The following is an 18,783-nucleotide window of genomic DNA, read 5'->3' on the forward strand; positions in this document are numbered from 1 at the left end:
CACCACCTAACAGACAGGTGCAGAGCTGTCTAACAGCAAACTAGAATTATTTAGCTGCAAACCCCCTTAGGCCCTGAACAGATCATGTTTCTGCACTCACTCAGTGACTGCTGGGTCTTTACCAGAAGAGAATAGTCTGCATGAGAGCTTTCCAGAGCATGCTCTTCCGCCAATGAAAGCGGGAACAAGTGGGTTTCTGTTCCTTTGAGGGTTACTGGTTCCTCAGGGAGGTGATAGTTACAGCTACAGGGGCAGATGGAAAATAGCAAGCCACATACTAAAATCTTCTTCCAGAGCTTTTAATACCAATGGGGTAAAGACCCAGTAACACTGTTATTGAGGTCAGGGTCTTCCAGGCAGCTCAACCCTCCCCCAAAAGGGCAATTGTCCTTCTGTCCCACCTGCCCTTGGGTCTGCTGTTACCTTGCAGCACTGAGGCATCACCATTTTTGATCAACAACTCACAGAGATGTTACTGGCTTAGAAGAGAAAGCTAAAGCATTATTTATATGCACCATCCAATAGAAGTGTAACAGTGAGGGGTTTTTTTCCCCATGTTTATTTACTAAATCGTTTCACATTCAATGAAACAGTTACAACAATACTTACAAGAGCATTATCACAAGAGCAAACACATTGAGAACACTAGTAAAGACCGAGAATGCAGGTTACAGTTATTTTCCTGTTGAACTCAAATGCCACTTTTGTAAACAATAACAAAACCAGAACGTTGCTGCTACAAAAGATGTACACATAAAAACACTCTACGTACACAAAACTACATATATCATTTTATACTCTCAACCAAAGCACTCTGGTCAACTCCGAGTACAATTTGGTAATCTCTGTACAATTATTAAATCCTGCTAAAAATTATACTTATCATTGGGTTTAAAATACAGCATAGCGCATAAGGCAAAAAAATAGGAATTATCATCCAGTTCTTTGTGTTTCAGTTAAAATATCAAGAATTTAAGGCAAGTTTGGACATTTTGCATTGTTTCATATAGTGAATGGGGACTTACAGATGGCAAATTCACAAAAGTAACACGCTATCTTCCAGAACAAGTTAACTAGTTGTAATGCGTACTGGACACATTTTCCCCTCTAGGAATTTCAACAAGACTTTCTGAAAGAAAAGCATATTCCTAGTAAGAGAGACTGTCAAGAAGCTTACAGATGAGTAACTGGAGAAGGAAAAAAAAAAAAAAAAAAGAAAAGCAAAAGTTCAGGAACCGTATGTACACATATAAACTCATACCCATTTTAAAGTGCTTTACAGATAATTTTGAGTGATTAAGAAATAGAACTGGATGATAATTTATAGTTGTATGACATCTTATTTGAAGGTCCCTAATTTTTAAACTGCAAGACAGACATTACAATGAGAGTATTCTTCTTTAAATGCAGATTTAAACTGATTGTTGTGTCTGCTCTTCCTATAACCAAGCACTTCAGTGAACAGGACAAGCACCCAGAACAGAAAGTGAAGATGGCATGATTTTAAGTGACACAATCCCTAAGTTGATACCATGTTCAATCCATGTCTAGCTAAACAGTTTATTCAAGAACAGCAGTATAGTTCATTACATGTTTTTTCCCCATTTTTCATACCAAGCCAGCATTCTAAAAAATTGTTTATGCTGCTATCTTAAATTTAGCAATACCATGTGACACAATAAAGGTCCAGTCTCTACAACCTAATTTAACATTACTGCTGCCTAGGTAAAGAGAATAAAGCATTTTGCCATTTTAAGTGCTTTGACTTCCATAAATCAAAGGTGTTTATATACATATTAAATAACCATCAACACCGCCCTGACCTATGTATTTTTTTGTTCTGATGAAGCCAAAACACCTTTTATACCTTGCTATATCACTGTCTACTAACTGAAAACAGTGTTTACTAATACTTCCAATCAGAACATGTATATGAGCATCTTCATTCACAAATTCCTATTGGAGTTAAACTCTAAAAGGTATGGCATATAATGAACTGCACGGAAAGCCTCCAATAAGTAAAAGGCATAAACTTCTCTTTTAGGCAAGGAATTTTTATTATTTCAATATTAGTTTGTTAAGCATCTTTATCTCCAGTGTATATTGGAAAATCTGATAATCAATGGCATCTCTGTGAAACAGACTGAAAAGTAAAACAGCACAGGTAACCATTCCGCTTGTGCATTTACCTGAACAGAACGAGAAGGCAATCTACACAACAGGCTGAAAAATCTCTGTTAACCCCTAGCCCCAAACCTATTCCCCTTCCTTCTCCTCCACATGCACAAACACACAACATACAACCAGGTACCTACTTGTGTCCTATCAACAGATTCACTGGAATAATTAAATTATGCTATTATTGCTATATAACTAGAATCCTTAGTGGGTCAAACTGCATGGAAAACTCTGAAATTTTTTATTTTATTTGCTTTTAAAGTCCTGCTTAATTCTACCAGATCTGAAGAATACGTGCAGGATTGTAAAATCTGTGCAAACACCTGTTACCTACGAATAAATAATGTTTTATGGTGAAAACACCCTTGTCTCCTTGACTGTTTAAAATCTGAACATTAGCATATGGAAGAACAAGGAACACCACTGTTTGCCTGGCTGCAATTAGCTTTGCAGGAGCTTAGAATAAATCAAGTACACTCAAAACCCTTCCACTTAGCATACTTTTAACAAAATGGCTTTTAAAGCAACTATTTCAAATATTATTGCACCTTCAAAAATAATACTATATGGGCTTGGAAAAAAAAGGGGGAAACATTAAATTAACGTTAAACAAGAGGAAAATAACTCTGGAGGAAGAATTCTTCAGTACTAAGCCTGGCAATACACATACAAACATAAAACAGAAATTCAAGATAACCATGATTCCTAGTTAAAAAGCAGAAGACAAACTGAAACATTCTAAATTAGCTAAAATTCATATTTATTCAGTCATCTATTTTAAATAATGGTTGTAACGCACAGCATGGCTTTCTATTTCTCTGCCCAAACTTTCATTAAGTTTAGGGCTATCACAAAGTTTTATCTCTTGAGATTCTGGTTAATCACGGGAACTGACCTTCAGTATTCCATGGCATAGGACACACCAGGGATGATGAACTATGCCCTGTGCTTTTCATTCATTGCGACTTGTGTCAAAGGCAAGACTGAAGAACCCAAGATGGGATCTCACTATTCACTCCCTATGTATGTATTTGTGAGAACAATAAACAGATCTGAAAAAAAAAATAATGTAACAAACAGAGCTCGTTCAGCACACTGTAATTCTTGACAGTTTTCATAGGCACAAATGTATCAAGCAAATAAAAACACTAGAACAATCAAAACAATCATGCTTTATGCATACTGCACTAAAATCAGTAACAGCCTTATTGTTAAGTCCTACATTTAGCACCATTTTTATATCTGAACACTCTGAGAAAGCAGTCATACATTCTTTTAAAAAAGGAAGTTATACGGAATCTGGACACAAGTGCGCTTGGGAGAAGGATGGGATGGATTCAGTTTTGAGTATTTATTTTATTTCATGCTATGAATGCTGCTGTGGCGTCTTCCGATGCATTACTGTTGTAATTTTTCCGTGCATTACCATTGAAAAGACACAGCAGACTAGCAAGATCAAGTCATTTAATCTAGTACTCATTTATCCACAAAAATAAGGGAAAGATAAAAACGTGATCTCTCTTCACCAGATCCAAGTATTTCATTAAGAAGCAATAAATTTGCCTCTTCATTTTTTTGAGTAGTATCATCCCAGCCCTCCTATCAGTAAGCAGGTAACAAAGGGGAGTGTACAGGCAACATACTATGGCATTTATTATTTACAAACCTTGAGATACAGAAACAAGGCAGCCCTTTAGTTACTGTTCATAAAAAAAATTATGAAGCACTGGCAATTTCTTAATATGAAGACACAACCAGACAACAATCAGCAAACTGTCCAGTCATACAACACATTCACACATCTCCCACCCAAGCACAGTAAACTTCATGTTTTATAGTAGGCAGGAGGAAGAGAGAAAGCTGTAGAAAGTGAAAGGGTTAGATACACAGTAAGTTTTCTAACCATATCCCAGGCATGTACAGTACTCTCTAAAATTCACTGCCATTAACAGGACGCTATCTAAACCCAGCCGGTAAATAAGCTTTCCGTTCCTTCTGCCCATGTCACTACGCTAACAAAGGCCAAATACCAGAAGAAAACAAATCCTTCCTCATTTCTTCACCACATTCCTCCAACCTTCCAACTTCAGAAAATGCAGCTTATGGTCTCCGCCACCAGGGTTTGTTTTCAAGCAGATTAAGCTCCACCTTTGCGTCAGGTCCATAAAGTTCTGATTTTCATCAAAGTGCAGTCAAACCAAAATTGCATCGACAGTACATCATCCCAGCAGAGTCCAGCCAGGTATCCGAGATGGGATCGTATTTCTGTACAGTGTTCAGATAGGATGACCCTGAATGACCTCCAACTACATAAAGGTAGTTATCAATTACAGCTGCACCAACTCCTATGGGGGGAAAAAAACCCAATAAATCTCAAATAGATTGCATGATCACCAAACATGGAAATAAGTAGTACTTCTGTTCCTAATTGAACACTCTCCCTCGCCTCACACCAGCTCAAGGCTGAACAGACAAATTCTCACAGCCTCTATTTTGGGCTGTTTTTAAAGAAAACAGGTGTAAATTAAGAGTCCCTCTCTGTTCTGGTCTTACACTCCTTTTTTACTGTTCTCGCATCCTTTCCTATAAAAAAAGCAATGATCTTCTGTCCCAGTGCTCCTTGTTAGGGAGACAGAAGAGGGGATGCACTACTGAGTCTCAGCGTAAAGTAAAATACAGCAGAACAGTAATCACAGCATTGCTGAAATGCACTCAAAAATCAATGAAGAAATGGAAGGTAGAGTAGAAATATTACTACGTATTATTTTTGTTACAGGTCTGTATTAATACACTGGAGTAATTAAAAATGAATAAATACTTATTCTTTCACACAGCTCATTAAGTGATATATATTTATAGATGAAATGCAACACTCTGTAGACAAGTCACTGCAACTTTATTGCAGCTTCTCTGAGGTCAAACAGTTTATTTCTGAATGGATATCACAGTTAACTGCTGAGTTTCGTATGCCCCTACCTGTTCTGGGTTCCTTCATGGGTCGACACACAGTCCACTGATTTTGATGAGGATCATACCTCTCAATGCTTGATAGGTGAGACACACCATTGTGTCCACCTACTACAAAAATGAAGCCCAGCATGACACCGACGCCAAAGTTTATTCGTTTATCAGCCATCGAAGCTACTGTCTCCCACGAGTTTTTACTTGGATCATAACGCTCCATGCTGCAAACACAAACAAATAACTTGTGAGGCTTGGATTTTAGTGACATTTGAATTTCGCTCCACAAGCAATCTGCATTTGTCAGAGGTACATCTAGTTCTGTCAACCAGCGTTACCACACACAGCAATAATGCAACATAAAGAGAAAGGGCTTGAGCTGATGGAAAATTCTGCAATGTAGTTGCTTTGTCCTACCCAATGGTAGCACACAAGAAGCTAACGCCAGTGTTATCACTTCAGAAGCAATCAATCACATCCTAGGGTCCTTTGACAACAAAAAGCAGCTGGAGGTTCTCAGCAGAGCATTGCCAAAAAGCAGTTTTAACATATTTCATCCCAACACAGCAACTGCAGTTCAGCTGCTTCTCTGATGTCTTCATGCCGCTACCCTGGATCTTCAGGTTACATAGTGAAACAAAGCAAGATTTTTCAAAGCTGGCCTCAGAACTGAAAGGTCTTCCAAGGATGATTGCTGCTATTTATAAAAAAAGCAACCCATGAAAAAATGGACACAATGCAGACCTGAAGTATATCTATTTGGGTAACACATCAAATCAAAAACTTAATTGAGGCTTGCCTGAAAATAACAGGCAAAAAATAACCCAATGTGGAGAGCATATTCCTCAAGAAAAGTAGTAAAGAGGTTGCTGATGAAAAGACTAAGGACAGAAGAGGCCTTCAGGATAAAATGGAAATGAATTATTATTATTAATTTTCACCACTGGAGCTGTACAGATGGTCACAGCCATTAAGACACTTATGACACACAGCCATTCCCTGTCCGAAGCGCAGCATGAAGGGGCAGAAAAAAGGGGAGGAGAAAATCAGAAGCACTACAGCACTGGAAAAAAGGTGCTTAATTACACTGTAGTGCTTGTATGAATCTAGTGACTGTATGGTATAGCATATTACTCACATCCTTGAATAATTAATAAACCCCAAATTATTCAATAAAGTAAATTACTTTTAAAAAGGCAAACAATTAAATAACAGATTCCATTAACTCTACAGGAACTGCTAGCAATTCTTTTCTGACCGAAAAAGAGTGAAGGAGTAAGGCTACTGCAGAATTCTAACGCTGTTAAGAGCTTTCCCTTTAAAGGTACCAGCTTGATAAAGACATTTCCTCTTGCTGCAGTGGTAAGTCTCACGCTTCCTGGAAGGATGTTACCAAGTTTCCCTTCCAAAAGCCTTGTGTACACTGAGTGTTCAACTTTTGGGAACCAATTCTGGCAAGATCGAGAGCTCGATCATCTTCCCTGTGTTACAGTCTGGGCAACAAGGCTGCAGTGGAGTGAGCACCCCCCAGTAACTCCCCATACACCTGCTCTACTCTGCTTCTGACTCTGCTTTAAGCTCCTACTCAAGCTAATAGCTCTGTATGGTACAAAGGTGGTACAGAGCTGAGCGACCACAAGAGGCATCAGCACAGCTGAATTACTGCTGGTCAAGTTCTCACGTAAGGAAATCCTACAGTCAACAGAAAACTTTTGGAGATGGTTTCCAGGTCTATTAAGTATTTCAACTGTTCACACAGCTCAATTTAAAATATAGAACATCAGAATGATATCACGTTACATTTCATAAAATCCTGTCACAACCATACCAAACAGTTTAACTTATTGCTGGTTTGTATTTCAGTAACGGAATGAAAACTACCTAGTTATACTTTCCTATTTGGAAACCAATCCTTTGCTTCATAAACTGTTTTATATAGAAACATATCAAGTATAAAAAGTAAGTACCATTAATTAATAGTGTAATGTCATTACACTACACTGTTAAACAATCCATGTATCCCTTCCTATAATAAATAATAAAAATCTTGCTTCAGCTATTTAGATTTGTATTTTATTAATTTGCTTCCTGGAGGTCCATATGGCTGATTTGTTCCCATTTTAATAAAGAAAAGGGAGTACAAATGACTTTTTGGTCTAACTAAATGCTCCTGTCCATCTGTAGACAGCGATGTGGAACAGAACAATTGAAAGAGCCGTGCTGGTACCAGAAAACGTTCTCGTGGGTGTAAGGCCTGAAGGAATCCTAGTTCTACCCAGGGGCCAGACCAGTAACATCATCCTGAACTTTACTATTATCATTGAGACTACTTTAAGATTCCAGCCGAGATAAACACTTATTTTGTGTATATTAAGCACGTGAAAAATGATACTCATTTCAACAAGCGCTTTCAATGTTAAAGCTAGCCACACATCCTAGTGTTTTCCAGGCTTGAGGTACAAGGATTTACAGAGCACTGGCAAGGTGCTAAGCAAGCCTCTCCAGAGACCTCAGTAAATGAGATGCAACAGCATGACAGACACAAAGACACTACCTTGGGGCCTGAGCACATGAGCCCACACAACATTATTCTGCTGAGTTAACCAGCTTGGGTGTGTGCAAGGTCAGGTGTCTTGCACCACCTTGCTTAGTAATATGTGTATGTGTCTTTGTCTTTACTATTTTTCCTTCTTGAGGATTTAAAAACAAAACAACACACAAAAACCACAGACAAACCAGCTCCGAGCTGGAACAAGTAAAGGTAAATTAAAATAAAGATTTCCCAGTTGAGTTATTAACCTGATACGGCCCAACAAGGATTAATGAGCTACACCGTGGATTTCCAATCTATCTTAGAATATTTTTAAATAGTTGCTGAACGTAAGCTTAGCAGTGAGTTTTGCTGATTTCCAGCCGATGATATTGAGCTAGACACATCAAAAGCACATACCTGTTCATATGGGCAGGACCATAACCACCAATGGCATATATCATTCCATCCAAGACAGCTGCAGCAAAACAACTTCTTGTTTTGTTCATCGGGGCCACTAGCTGCCACTCCTTCACTTTAGGAATGTATTTCTCTACAGTTCGTAAATAAGATTGCCCATCGTAGCCACCTAAGGCGTAGAGTTCTCCCGCCAGAACCACCACTCCCAGAGTACTCCGGCTCTCAAACATCCTTTCAAGAGATGTCCAAGTGTTTGTATCAGGGTCCCAGCACTCCACTGAATTCTCATGCTTTCGGTAACTGATGCCTTGACACACGTGGGTTGCAATCCCTCCTACCACATATATTTTCTGGTCTAGGACACATATTCCAAATTCATAGCGGGGAATGCTAAGAGGTGCCAGGCCTATCCAGGAGTCATTCTGGGGAAAATACATTTCAACACTGAAACAGAAAGACAAAGATTATGTGAGCAAACCTAACTTGCTAAAGCTCTGTGAAGTGCAAATGAGCATCAAGGAACATAGCCTTAAGATTATTTCCTATGTCCCATCTGATGTTTGCTGTTGCTTCCAATAGCCCAAATGTAAGCTAAAATCAAATGCTGTTTACTGTTCTGATGAGTTAAAACCCCAGGGCCTCACCATCCAGTGCGATGCAGCAACGCAGCAAGAAGCCACAGCACTAAGTCTGAGACCTAAGATGATGGAATTTTGGAAGTACAAACCAGACAGACTCACGGAGAAGGCAGGACAGCATCATGGATAACGCAAGGGAAGACAATATGGTGCTGATGCCACAGCAGCTTTTGCAGATAGGCTGTGACTGAGGTAAGCAAAAAATATAAACCAGAGAGTAAACTGGGGGTGGTGGAAGTCAGAACAGCCACAGAGATGGGAGAGAAAGGAGAATTAAGAGGGGGAAGCGCATGCCTACACATATGTACAAACACACATTTAGAAAGTACCATTTCTAGTTTTGTAAATACCTATTTTACATGTACTGTATAGTTTAAATAAAATACCAAATTAGAACAAACTAATTTGAAAAAGTCTTTTCAAAATACTGCTTATTTGCATTTTCTTTCAATTATACTCAGTGCTAAAATACGGTGAGTTTAGCCTATCGCTTATGAAGTCAGGTCAATCTACCTAAGTAGTTAATAAATTACTTAAATGACTTAAAAGAATATCTAGTACACAGGGAATATGATCTGTTGGAAGAAGGGTTCACCGGAGTCAAGAAGACGCTCAATATGAGTTATACATCTTGCTCAACTTTATTAGTTTCTAACGCTACTTATATAGAACCAATACACATGCACATTTGTAAAGCAGAAATATAATTGGTTAGTAGTCTCTAAACGCGCGCGGTTCTCACACCCCTAATTATCATGACTAAAATAAGCATTCTATCCATGTAGCTAATTGTGTTGCTGTGCTTCAGCCTTGTAGTTTGTTACTCCCTATTTTCCCATACCGGTCCCTATCTTCCTTGGCCCTGCACCTGCTTTCCCAGCAGCTGTAGCTTGTTACAGCCACGGCCTGTTGGCACAACATAATTACTTGGTCTCAGGATTCAAGAATAGCTCAAGGCCACCTTTCTTGTTAACTCCAGCACAGCAACTTCAGTACAATTCTGATTACAGGCCTATTCTAATACCAGGCCTGGATTGTGCAGATCTTCAGAGACTCTAAGGCCACGCTTCTGCAGCCATTCTTCTACAATGATCCCTTCAAAAAACGTACAAGAAAATGAAGCCACTGGAGAGCCATTGATAGTCACCAAGAACTCAAAAGCAGAGACTGCCGAAACAGCACGCCGGCTCTTGATATCAACAGCCGGGTTAGAAAAGAGCAGTACTCAGTGTATTCTAAGTAATTTTGTTATTATGAAGCAGCAGCAGCTAACTGTAAATGAAAAACCAGCCTTCCTGCAAGTCAAGAGGAAAAGTAGAACAAGAATAGTGAAATTAAGGTTTCCTGCTTCACAATTTTAATTGTATTAGGACTCGTTTGTTTAATCCATCCGAGACTTCTTTTTTTGTATGTCGAGAGCAATTGTTTAACCTTAATTCTTAACTGAAACAACAATTTAGGAAAGACTAAAATGGATAATAAATTAAGGAAGAGTAAGTTTTTGTACACATTACAACATGGTTAATAGTAGTGAAGAGCATTTTTTTTTTAAATATTAAAATAATCCAAACTACATTGTTATGTAGTATCATTACAATCACTGAAGAAGCTGTGAAAGAAACAGAGCTGAGGAATATCAGAGGATGGAGTTTATTCACTCACACAGATTTTTTTATTAAGCACAAAACTCCCTTTATTTTTTTAATTTATAAAACCAACAATTCCCAGTCCCAACATCTAGTTTACTATTGATCCCTATTATCAGGACGGTTAATTTTAAATAACTTTAACATCTCTAAGCACAGCAAAAAAGAACATACAGATCTTCCCAGGCTTTTAAGTATATTTATATATACAGAAGCACGGAACTGTCACAGAAGAGAGTATCTCAGAGTAAACTATTATCCCAGAATTCAGCTATGGAACCAGTCTGGGTAATCTGCTATAACACAGAAAACATTTACCGAGCTGATAATGCTACATTCGACATCAAAGCACTATACGTGTAATTGTAAGTACATGATATACACAGACCCACATATAGTTTATCTACCATTTCTGGTAATGTTAGTACAATGTTATCAGTAAACCCAACCATATTAGTACAGGGAAGAAATTTATTTTTCTCCCTATTATTTCCTTTTGCTCACATCACTAGTGTCAGCGATGTACTCCAGTAATTGGAGAATTATTGTTTTTATTTATTTATAAATATATCTATATATTAAAAAAATAAAATCATTTTGTAAACAGAGTGAAGAAAGATGGGTACGTACCTGTTCCTGCCAGCAGAGAATAAAGTCATGATTATATTTTGACCAAGAATGTGACATGGCTAAGAACTACCTCTTCACTCTTTCCTGATTAAGTCTATTTTAATTCCAGTAACTTTTGAGTTATCAGAAAGCATATTTGTCATATATTAGGTTAAATTTTATGATCTGATTGTCTGCAATAATAATAGATCAGGGAAAAAATTACGTAAAGTGAAAAGACCTGAAAGGATAAAGAAGTAATGTACAAACTATCATTAACCAAATTCTTAATCAACAGTATTAAAATCCCATTTTATAGCTATTTGTGTTGGCACAAACAAAACCCTGTGACAGATTACTGGTGAAACCAAAGAGCATTCTGAATTCAGAGCTTGTCTTTTTTTTTTTTTTTTTTTAATCTACTTAAAGAGATCTTATGAAGGAAAGCAGTAACTACAATCCTGCAGACCACAGCTCTTCAATGACTGTCTTAATCCTGACCCAAGGTGATAACAAACATGCGGGAACATCACACACTCAAGCGCTGCTACAACTTCACTATTACTTACCTTTCCAAACATGCAAACAGTCCAGCTTTTCCTCCTACAGCACAAAGAACTTTCGGGGCACAGCGAGGTCGTGTCATCAGCATGGTCTGGTGGGAAAGTCTGTGTTCAGGCATAAAGTGGTATTTTAGGGCCTCATTTAGCAGATGTTTACAAGTATGGTCATCACGAATGAGATGGTTTGCTTCATATAACCTCGTAAGAAACTTAACACTCAGCAGCGGCAACCGAACGCAATGTAGCAGCTGTGCTAAGTACTTCTGTCGCTCCTGCACATCACATTTGATCCATGACTCTAGTGCATAAAAAACTGTTTCTTCTGTCACAACATTCAAGCAGTCATTGGAAACAATTTCATCCAATTCAGAATGTGTAAGCTCAAAAAATTCTTCCGTCTGACAAACATCTTCAAAGTTTTGACAAATGTACTTGTTAGCAGCCAAGTAGAGGTCGTGGCAGCCATAGGTCTCTGCAAAACGGGAAATCCCGATGCAATTTCCAGGATCAAGCTGGCTTTCAAGAAACGCACAGCACTCCTTCACTACCAGTTTGATCTGAAGAAGATTTGCAGCTGGAAGAAGCGACTCCACAGTGTCTTGTGAGATAAACACAGTTCCCGTGTAGGCATACTCCACGATGGCCTGCAGGGCCGTCTCATCAATGCACTGGAACTCCACCTCTGAGTTTTCCTTCTCAGAAAGATTCCCAGTGAACATGGCTTTGAAGTACGGACTGATGCTGGCAAGCACCACTTTGTGGGCATGGATCTTGACATCACCAACTCTAAGGATAATGTCACAGAGCTCGTGATGTTGGCGAAGGAGGTTCAAGCCTTGCAGAAGCTGTTCAGAATGCAAGTGGGTTAAGTTGGCAAGCATGTAGGTTGGAGACGACTGGTCCATCTGTGACAAACAAGAATTTTAACGCATTACTCAGGGCTTCACTTCAACAGCTTCATTAGTCATGTTACTTAGATATGCCACACATAACATTTAAAAAAAATATTTTTCCATTTTTGCTTTTATCTTAATTAGGTTTATTATTTCCCAATTTACTTTTTCAATCCCTGTGCACTATGTTTTTTCAGGCAAGTTAAATCCAGGACAATCAAATGTTTACTAACAGCATATACTATATTAATCTTTGACTTAAAACAACAAAAATAAAACAACTGCCACCTTTTTTCTTGTTGTTCTGGAGTAAAAAGCATATTATCTGAAACACCTAATAAACAATAGGATTCTATATCAGGTATTTCAGAGAACCGAACAGCAACTGAAATAAAGAATAGAACCAGCTCATTTGCAAGAAAGTTTTAAAAGTTTTTAAACTACTTTGTGCTACTTGCCTGGTGGACTATGTAGGACTACTGTGGTGCAGTCAAGCCCTGCTGTGCTTCCCCTCCAAGCAGTGCTGTGGGCAGGGCCCCACCAGGCAGGCAGGGACCAGCTCTCCATTCCCACCTCCTTGCCCAGAACAGAAAAGGCCCTCCCTCCGCACACAGAGGGAAGACTCACAGAGCAGGCTGGGCCGTATGTGCAGGAACAGAGGTTACTATACTCCGCACAGGCAGAGGAACACAGGAGAAGGGGAAGATCCTCGCCTCACCTTACAGAGTGTCTTCCACTGTGACAGAAAACCCCCCAGCGGACATGCCCTCACCCTCTGGAGAGATCAGACCCAGGGAAGACCGGGAGCTGGGCCTTGCCACCACCATCAAGATGGAAGAGGTGGGAGCTGGTGCTTCCCAGGGTGAGCAAGGCGTGGTCCCAGGTGGGCAGGTCAAGCATCCTAGTATCTACCACCTTTTCCACACCCTCACAGCACCGGCAGCTACCCACACTTCCCCACACCACTAGCAAGGGCAGAGAGAAGGATGCTCATTCCTACTTACAGCTCCACAAAACCTCCAAACACTTCTTCCACAAAATTTTAGTTTGTGTCATGACACTTGAAGGCATTATGATACTTGCTCTAATTTCAGTATCGTTACAATTCAAATGGTGCTGCCCACCACTACCTGTTGGAGAAGCAGTTCTTCAGTTCTTTATTCAGACTGAATCATTATACCAGTGAGAGGGTGGAGAGTATGAATGTGTCAGGATCCTGGACCACGAGGAAACAGAACAATAGTTCTACAGAGAACACTGCAACCATCCAATTTCTGAACTGAAAAGCTGATTTAATTTTGATTTACTAAATGACTACACAAACTTCAAGGACTCACTACTTTTATCTTAAGCAGTTCATTTTTATAGCTCTTTAACTGACATCTAATTTGCAGTGAGCCTACCTAAGAAGTGCTCAATCTGAAAGAATAAAATTAGTTGCCAACATTTAAATACAGAACATAATAGCATCGACAGAGAAGTGAAGGCTTACAGCTAGGAATAGAAAACCTCTCACCCATTAAAAGACAAGTTCACAACTCTATACTGGGGAAAAAAAACACCTATCTAAAAGAAAGTATTTTAAGCAGCACAAATTTTTTTTTGGGAGGGAAGCTGTTCAGCAGCTAAAACTTTATTTTCCTTTAATGTTTGCAATCAGTTCTTAACTTGATTCTACAAATATGTAGAAATCATAAAACACAAGGTAATACTACACAGAAGGCAAAAGGAATAACTACAGTTGAGACACAAAACCTGTAAGAACAGTTATAAATAGCTACACTTAAGCTATTCTGCAGAAATAAAACTTTTTGTACCAACTTGGTAAAGATGCCTACTGGTGTATCTTGCATCCTTCCTGCAGGGCAATGCTCGCCCACACCACACAATTGCATGTATTTATTTTTTTGTTGAGCAAGAAGACAGAGGCTGGAATGTTAACCAGCCCTGAAGAAGGTACGCTAGCCCAACAATCTGCACTCACAAAAAAAAAATCAAATAGTTGCCCCTAGGCTCTGGACTATCAGATTCTTTTCACAGTCTGTAGGTAAAACTTACCTTGAAGAGCAGGGAAAGAGTTGCTGGAAATAAAAAGGTTAACTAGAAGTGTAAATACCTAAGCTCACTTAATGAAGGCTTTTACTTTTCTTGAAACCACGGTATGCAACAATGCCCAGTAAGCGATGCAGAGCACAGCATTTTCTTTATGTGAGCAGCAGGAAGAGCTCCAGGCGCTTTTCTGTTCCACGGTAGAATTTAAGTGCTCGCTAGTTCCTTATTTAGGGTACAAAATGGTTGGAGGCAGTCAGCAACTCGTCTAGTTTTGTTACTCACTACACAGCATAAAACCACAAAAGCACCCACCCCAAGCACCGAGCTAACTTTGGTTCTAAACACCCGACACATCACAAAAACCGTCTTCTGCATGCCAAAACCAGAAATCCGTATGCCAACTGCAAGAAATAAGTTACAAGCGTAAGCTCTCTGGCTTACGAAATCTTAGGATCTGGGAGCCGTTGCCCTCAGCCCCGTGCCCGCAGGCTGCCCGGGGGGCGGAGGGGCGCGGGGCAGAGCCGGGCCGCCCTGCCGAGGGGCTCCCGGCGGAAATAACAGCAGTGCGGACCCCCCCGCCTCTCCCGGGCAGACTGCGGGGAGCTCGTGGGACCGGGATCTTGCACCAGCCACCCCGCCGCCAGCTCCGGCACTGCCGGGACGGGACTGACACCCTTCCGCCACCGCTCCACTTGTACCAGTGTCTTCCCGGGGTGGGTGGCCGCCCCCCACCCACCGAGTACTTGAGGCCGCCCCTGCCCCGCAGCACGGTGCCGCTCCATTCCGCCCGCACTCCGCGGAGCCGCTGGTCTAACAGCGCTCGCCGCCACGCTGCAAACGGGCACGGAGGCGCTGCCGACACCGAGGCAGCCCCGGGCGGACAGACCGAACCTCTCGGCCGCGGGGACCCGCGCCGGCCGGGCTCACCTGAGGGCGGGGGTGGCGCAGGCCGCGGCGAGGCCCGGCCCGCGGTAGGCGCCTCGCTAACCTCCGCTCGTACGGCAGCGGCCGGCAGCGGCAACGTCACTTCCGGGCGCCACCGCCCCGCCCCCCCACCCAATCAGTGGCGGGGGAGCGCCGCGCACGCACAATCCCCTGGCTCGGGCGGTGCCACTCCACACGCCGGGGGGGGAAGGGAAGGAGGTTCCGCTCCACCGGGAGCCCGGCAGCGCAGCCCCGGCCCCGCCTGCTCCCGCCCCGCGGGTCTCCGTTTCGGCAGCGGCGCTCCCGCGCTCCGCAGCGCCGTGTGTGTGTGTGGCGGGGGGCGGCGGTGAGGGGTGTGCCGGTCTCCCCCAACCCGCCGCGCCGTGGGCGGTGCCGCGCAGGCGCGGTGCGGGCCGGCGCCTGGAGACGGCGGTGTTGTGCCGCGCGGCGTTGCCGGGGCGGGGGCGGCTCCGTCCCGCGCCGCCCATGGCCGTGGCTGTTGCGCTGCCGCCGGCCGCCTGCGCCATGGAGGAGCCGGCGGGCCCCGAGCGCGGCGGGCGGGCGGCGGGGGAGGGTGATGCCGCCGCCGAGGAGCTGCCGTGGGGGCTGCGGCCGGTGCTGTGTGGAGAGACCCTGCGCGGCCGGCGCCGCGGGCCCGCCCGGCCCCCCCGCGCTCCTGCCGCCGCTTGCCTGCGCGCCCTCCCGACGCCGCCCGCTGCCCGCCGCGGCCTAGGTGAGCTCTCCCGTAGCCTGGCCTGGCAGCTGGGCGGCCCCGGGCCCGCCGGGCAGCGGGAGGAGGAGCCCGGCGCCGAGTCGTGCCCGCCCGCCGGCCGGCCGGGGCTGCTGGAGGGCCAGCTGGTCGCTGAGGGCTCGGCCCCGCCGCCGCCCCCCGCCCCGCCCGGCAGCACCGGCCTGAAGTTCGGGCTGTTGCCGCCGGAGCTGCACGCTCGCCTGCTGGACCAGGAGGACTACAAGAAGCGCACGCAAGCCGTGGAGGAGCTGAAGAGGGTGGTTGAAGGTGCCAGCCAGGCTGCGGTGACCTCCACGCCTGCCCCCAGCCTCCTGGGCCTTGTCCAGTTCCTCTGCTCCCTCCTCGATGATTCGAACTTCAAGGTGGTGCTGGGGGCTTTGGAGGTGATACATCTGCTGGCCCTGCGCCTGGGCGACCAGGTTCAGGCCTTGCTGGCACCTCTGGTTTCTGCTGCTGCTAAAGTCCTGGGGGACAACAAGCTGGCCATCCGGCAGGAGTACAACTGCCTGTTCCTGTGGCTGATGAAGGCAGCAGGTCCCCAGGAGGTGCTGAGCCTGCTGCTGCAGCAAGAGTACTTGCAGCACAAGAACTCCAGGGTCCGTGAGGAGGTGGTTAACATCTGCATCGTGGCCCTCCTCACTTACCCTGGTGAGGAGCTGGACTTGGTCAGGCTGGCATTTGGGCTGGCTCCTGCACTGGTGGACAGCAAGCGCAAGGTCAGGCATGCTGCCATGGAAGCATTTGCTGTGCTGGCATCTTCCATGGGACCGGGCAACACCACCCTTCTCTTCAAGGCAGTGGATGCAGTGGAACTCGAGGATGATGGGGATGGAGTGATGCACGCAGTGCAGGCCAGGCTGGCCAGGAAGACCTTACCGAAGCTAGTGGACCAAGGGTTTGTAGAGTATGCTGTGCCCTTACCATCATCTGGTCCTAACAGGGGGTCCTGTTTACCCCCTGGCGCAGATACAGACTGGCTGTTGATGGGCAACAGGACTCAGAGCGCACACAGTTACTGTGGGTATCATTCAAGGGATGATGCTCTGCATAACGTTGGCTCACACTATGCATGTGCCGATCTGGGTGTAAGTCCGAGAAGAGTCTTGAGTGCGGGTAAAGGAAAAAACAAACTGCCTTGGGAAAATGAGCGTGCTGGAGACAGGGAAGGTGGATCAAGAGTTAAGATGCCTTCCACAAAGGGTGTGGAGCAGGTATGTACTCATAGCTTACTGGGCTCGTTTATTCTAAAGCATGTTCCAAAGGGGGATTGGAAAGTTGTCAAAGGCTTATTAAATGCCGGGTATTTGCAAGGTATGGTTGATGCTATAATATTTTATGTGCAAGGATCTCTGTACATGTATCAATCTGGAAAGACAAATTTGAGAACTCCTTATGTCAGATTTAACACTAGTAGGAACCAGACAACTTACCACAAAAAAAAAGAAAAAAAAAATATTTTTTTTTAGGTTAGCTAGATTCCATGTGACACTTACGTCTAGCCATAGTGACCTGTCTCTGACAATGATTAGATAAAACCCAAGGAATGAGTAAAAGAGTAGGGAAACTATTTCAGAGTTTCTGTTTATATATTTGTATTTCAGAGTACTTGACTGACTGCAAAGGTTGTCCTAAACACAAAAGCTGTTTGGAGCAAAAACTGACAAGTTACTTCATCTCAGGCTTTGAAGGCAGAGCACTGGAGTTTGGCTCAGCCAGTGCTTTTTGGCAGTGCACTGACCGGTAATAAAACTTGAGGATTGCCAATGTCTATGTGGCTCTTTTTCCTCAGTCAGATTTGACTACAAAAAATGTAGGTCAGGATGAAATAGCAATTCTGATTGACTGGAATTTTGATTTTATCAGTTACTGATCATGTCGGCAGCTGCAAAGGGAAGGAAACATTGAAAAATTATTCAGGTCCTTTTTACTTTGGCAGTAGTTCTGTTCAGTGACATCTGTATCGGGTACTGTCCACGTATTTAAGACCTGGGAGTGTATTTGTGTGTGGTGGGTTTTCTGTTGTGTGTGTTTTTTTGGTTTTTTTTGGGTGGGGAGTTGTTTTTGGTTTTGGTTTTTTTTTTTTTAAACTGGACAGGTTTAATTTATACTTGATCTTCAGCAAGTGCGTTTAAACAAGTAGATCTTTTTAAAATTTGAAAGCTGTTTAGAAAAGACTTCCTCACTACTGTGTTTACGTATTCAGAATTTAATCCTTAGTTGCTTAGTAACTGTATTGGATGAGGTCATAAACAGGGCTAATTGGTGAGGGCTAGCTTTTAGTGAAGTCTCTTAATAAAAAGAAGTGCAAGTTAATATCATTGTAGTGATAAAAACTTGAACTTCACATATATATTTGTACGCACACATGCCCATGTCCTTTGTTGGTGTGTTACCTTATTCAGACCCCTAAAGAGATTGATCTGTACCTTTTTGGCTTGATGAATCAGGCTACTAAGTTCCTCTGGGTTGTCTACAAAGCAAACAGGGTCTGCACAAGACATGTAGGAAATGCCTTTAGATCAAGAAGGGTTTTCTGTTTGAAACAGCTTTTCAGTATTGACTAATGCAACTTGTATAAGTAATCGTTAATTGCCAGCGTTCTCTAGGCAAATTGGGCA

At 43.0% G+C, this 18,783-nt stretch overlaps 2 protein-coding genes across 9 annotated transcripts in view; one reads left to right on the forward strand and one right to left on the reverse strand.

Annotated features, from left to right (window-relative positions):
* Nucleotides 1-528: 528 nt before the first annotated feature.
* Nucleotides 529-15,545, reverse strand: KLHL28 (kelch like family member 28). 4 transcript variants are annotated; one of them, XM_037395038.1, is made up of 6 exons: nucleotides 15,418-15,530; nucleotides 14,555-14,712; nucleotides 11,552-12,450; nucleotides 8,090-8,533; nucleotides 5,155-5,363; nucleotides 529-4,523 (listed from the first exon to the last, which is right to left on the reverse strand). In XM_037395038.1, the coding sequence occupies exons 3-6, from the start codon at nucleotides 12,448-12,450 to the stop codon at nucleotides 4,360-4,362; spliced, it is 1,716 nt and encodes a 571-aa protein (XP_037250935.1). In that variant the 5' UTR covers nucleotides 14,555-14,712; nucleotides 15,418-15,530; the 3' UTR covers nucleotides 529-4,359. The 4 variants fall into 4 exon arrangements, with proteins under 4 accessions (XP_037250935.1, XP_037250934.1, XP_037250933.1 ...); XM_037395037.1 differs by having other exon boundaries at nucleotides 14,497-14,712; XM_037395036.1 differs by lacking the exon at nucleotides 14,555-14,712 and having other exon boundaries at nucleotides 15,418-15,545.
* Nucleotides 15,546-15,829: 284 nt separating this feature from the next.
* The window catches only part of TOGARAM1 (TOG array regulator of axonemal microtubules 1), a 45,027-nt gene continuing 42,073 nt past the window's right edge, over nucleotides 15,830-18,783 (forward strand). For all 5 annotated transcript variants that reach the window (XM_037394072.1, XM_037394073.1, XM_037394074.1 and 2 more), the window contains exon 1: nucleotides 15,830-17,376. In XM_037394072.1, the coding sequence (XP_037249969.1) occupies nucleotides 15,901-17,376 (1,476 nt within the window). In that variant the 5' untranslated portion in view covers nucleotides 15,830-15,900. The remainder of the gene's footprint in view (nucleotides 17,377-18,783) is intronic.

Source organism: Falco rusticolus, chromosome 7 (genome assembly GCF_015220075.1).
Source record: "Falco rusticolus isolate bFalRus1 chromosome 7, bFalRus1.pri, whole genome shotgun sequence".
NCBI lineage: Eukaryota > Metazoa > Chordata > Aves > Falconiformes > Falconidae > Falco > Falco rusticolus.